Source organism: Grammomys surdaster, unplaced genomic scaffold, assembly GCF_004785775.1.
Source record: "Grammomys surdaster isolate TR1022 unplaced genomic scaffold, NIH_TR_1.0 203, whole genome shotgun sequence".
Classification (NCBI taxonomy): domain Eukaryota; kingdom Metazoa; phylum Chordata; class Mammalia; order Rodentia; family Muridae; genus Grammomys; species Grammomys surdaster.
The window spans coordinates 1,809,078-1,812,896 of record NW_021604648.1 but is presented as its reverse complement, the minus strand read 5'-3'; the positions used below and the strand labels follow the sequence as shown (position 1 = coordinate 1,812,896).

The following is a 3,819-nucleotide window of genomic DNA, read 5'->3' as shown; positions in this document are numbered from 1 at the left end:
ACCTGCAGCAAATTCTGAGCTTTTAGGTGGTTTAGCCTCAATAAGCACTGGATGTCTAAGCAGTCTCTCCATAAAAATAAAATAAAAACCTTCAAGGTTGCAGATGAGGAAAATGAAGTTCAGAACGTGAAGTGACACAGGCCACATGCATGGAAGTTACAGCGGGGATCCATGTTCGGTCAGTCCTCTATCTTCCAAGCCCACACTCTTGACTCTTAAAGACCAGTGCTTTGTGAAGGGAAAAGGTGCTCTATCCCTTAGAACACAGATGGTGTCACATCTGTCTCTGCAGCCCTTCCATCGGTAAACAGAAGGGACACTCAGAAGGTGGCTCATTGAATTTGAAACTCTTCAGAGATCTTTATCTCAAGGCCATCACTGTACAAAAAAAGGGCTCAAGGCTCTAAGACTCTGTCTGAGAGTGGCTGAGCTCTCTTGATTGACAGGTATGGCTTAGCCCATTGAAGCTGGATTCAAAAAGACTCACCACTCTGGCTCATCACCACCTGTTGCCTTGGACATGGCCTACCCTTCTTTTACACTCAGATCCTTTGTTTTGAAGAGGGATGGTTTCTCCTTGGCAGTGTTGTGTAATAAGAGATGATGAGACATTTAGGTTGGGCATTCAGGTGATCGCTGCATGGTTCCTCCTTTCCCCACCAACACTGAAACTGGTAACTAGACAGCTGCTGCCTGGAAGATCTTCTAGAGCAGGGCCTGCTGGTCTAAGCCCAGGACAGCACTATTCAGACCTAGCACACACTTCAGGATAAAACAATCACAGCCTGAAAATGATACAAATACAAATGGAACAGATACAAATTAACTGTCTACCATTCAGATATCAGGAAAAAAAATTAGTCTTATCTGGTAATATCAAGATAGAAAGAGAGAGAGAGAGAGAGAGAGAGAGAGAGAGAGAGAGAGAGAGAGAGAGAGAGAGAACCTGTGCCATAATATTGTGCCCTTGGAAATTTGACCCTCTAGGTTTGCTGGGAAAGAAATGTGGGTGAATGAGCCTTTCCCCAGGAATCAAAGGCACGGCAGAGACGTCGTGCAGAAGCAGCTAGCTGGCTGTGTCATCTGGGAAACCTCTGTCCTGTGTGCACAGTCATTGCCTTATGTAGGGGAGCTAAAAATTAAAAACAAAAACAAAAACAAAAAAATGCTTTCCAGTTATTGCGTTAGTGGTTTAAGGGTGAAAGATGTTTCCTCAGATGAATGGTAAATTAGGTTGGCTCTAAAGCAGGTGAGGAGACGGTACACACGAATCACTGGGTCGGGTATCTTGGCTATTTAGTCCAAAGGAGGAGCCCAAAGTTGAGAATAAGTCATTGTTTTTCTTCATTTCAATACCTCCAAATTTATGGATAATTGGCTTCTGATTCCTTTGGGAAGTTTCTTTGTAATTGGAACCATTTTATGTCCCAGTACTGACACATCATCCCAGGGTACCATGGCACCCCTGAGTAGGGTCCACAGAGTTCTAGGTGGTGGGAAGTGTTAATCAGACAGCCTGTTGACCTGAGATAGCCTCCAGACAGGGTCAGTCAGTGAACCTGCTTAGATTTTTTTTCTTCCTGAGGACTTGTGTGCAATGAGGACAGTCATCAGGAACACCATAGAGAAGGATTCTTCCCTGTTTTGAACATTTTCAGAGTCACCCTTGCCCTGTCACAATGACAGAGCACCCCCACCCCTGACTTAGAGCCAGGATATAGACATCCCAGAGGCAGAGTGAAGATGTTTCAACTTAGAAGCAGACAAACAAGAGAGAAAGAAGCCCCAGCTTGGTGACTATGATGGGAGGTGGTGTGCTTTGCAAACCTCAGAGACATCTGGTTTTCCCAAGTGGATGGTGACAAAGGTATCAGTCTCTTAAAAATCTTGAAGTATTTTCAAAAGAGAAAGAAAAGAGTCCTGGCTTAGAAGATTTCACCCCTGCCCCAGATCATATAATACACAAAGAAAATAACCGTCTAAAGCTCCATAACATGATGAGATAGTTCTGTGACAGATTGTGTAATGTCTTTCTTCACCATTAAGATTTCAGAATAATAGAACACACCCACAAAAACATCACATAGACTTAATGGTGCAGATAGTTTATCTGTCCTTGATTTTTAAAGCAAAGAGTATATTTTGGTGCCAGAGAAAGAATTCTAACCTCCTAATTCTCTTGCTCCAGCTCTTGGTGGTTGGCCAGGTCTATGTCGTGCTGGGGAGTAGAACTAGCTTTTAGTGTGCTGGGCTGAGTCTCTCTACCCACTGAGCTACTAGAAATGGTGGGAAATACTTTATATTAATTAAACAATGATCTTGTTGTTATGTTATTCTCATGCCAACATTTCTGGTCCTTCTGTTTACAGATGGGCATGATTTCAAGATGTCTGCTTCCCACATCCTGAGCATCCGGCTTTAACCCACCATGGAGAGCATAGCCTGTAATGGGTCAGGGAACTCTCAGACCAGTTTCTACCTTATAGGCATCCCCTCTCTGCAGAAATTCCTCTTCCTTCCTGTCTTCTTTATCTTTCTCCTCCTCTACATGCTCATCCTGGTGGGGAACTCCCTGATCCTGGTGGCTGTGGTGGCCGAGCCCAGCCTCCACAAGCCCATGTATTTCTTCCTAATCAACCTCTCAGCTCTAGACATCTTCTCAACTACAACCACTGTCCCCAAGTTGCTGTCCCTGTTCTTGCTGGAAGACCACTTCCTCAGCTTCCCAGCATGCTTCCTGCAGATGTATCTATTCCATGGCTTCAACTGCTCAGAAGCCTTCATCCTGGTGGTCATGGCCTATGACCGCTATGTGGCTATCTGCCGCCCTCTGCACTACCCAGTCCACATGACCCCACAGACAAACACTGCACTGGCAGCCAGTGCCTGGATCACCGCCCTCCTTCTGCCCATCCCAGCAGTGGTACAGACTTCCCAGATGGCATTTAACAACGTTGCCTACATCTACCACTGTTTCTGTGATCACCTGGCTGTGGTCCAGGCCTCCTGCTCAGACACCAGTCCCCAGACACTCATGGGATTCTGCATTGCCATGGTGGTGTCCTTCCTCCCCCTTCTCCTGGTGCTTCTCTCCTATGTGAGAATCCTGATGTCAGTGCTTCGGATCAACTCCAAGGAAGGGCGTTCCAAAGCCTTCTCCACCTGCAGCTCCCACCTCCTGGTGGTGGGCACATACTACTCTTCCATTGCCATAGCCTATGTGGCCTACAGGGCTGACCTGCCCCTGGACTTCCACATTGTGGGCAATGTGGTGTTTGCTATTCTCACACCTGTTCTCAATCCTCTCATCTACACCCTAAGGAACAAAGATGTCAAGGCAGCCATTACTAAAATCATATATATCAAGACTCAGGCTGTCATAGGGATATTAACCTTTAAATCAAGTTAGTTCTACTCCCAGAACATTAACCAGGGGTGATTAGCACAGGCCAGGAACTCATTAAATATTGTTGAATGTCTACATTGATTATATTCTCTAAGTTTTGATATAGTGTCATCCCTGGGACATGTTAATTAAGACCAAACTGCAGACATATTTTCCTAAGAAAAGAGGTAGCTTTCCTAAAATTTCTGGGAAAAAATCCTCCCTTTAACTTATAAGCCAACAAGGGGAGGTAAGTGGTAGGCTGTTGGGACAGAAAAGCCAGACTAGCACTGATGCAGATTCTGACAATAAGTACAGGTTTAAAAGGATCCATCCACTGATACTGGATGTCTGCAGTCAGTGGCAAGGGGTATGTTTCTGAGGGGATTGATTGCACATAAGAACTTAATTTTGGTGTGAACTTGAAATTGATG

General features: G+C 45.1%; 1 protein-coding gene across 1 annotated transcript; it reads left to right on the top strand.

Annotated features, from left to right (window-relative positions):
- Positions 1–2,428: 2,428 nt before the first annotated feature.
- Positions 2,429–3,409, top strand: LOC114624005 (olfactory receptor 2AT4-like). The gene has a single exon (XM_028770759.1). It carries the CDS (start codon positions 2,429–2,431, stop codon positions 3,407–3,409), a length of 981 nt encoding a protein of 326 aa, XP_028626592.1.
- The last annotated feature ends 410 nt before the right edge of the window (positions 3,410–3,819 follow it).

What these genes read in the sequence shown, in the direction of transcription:
- LOC114624005 (XM_028770759.1), top strand. Translation starts at nt 2,429, where the DNA reads ATGGAGAGCATAGCCTGTAATGGGTCAGGGAACTCTCAGACCAGTTTC.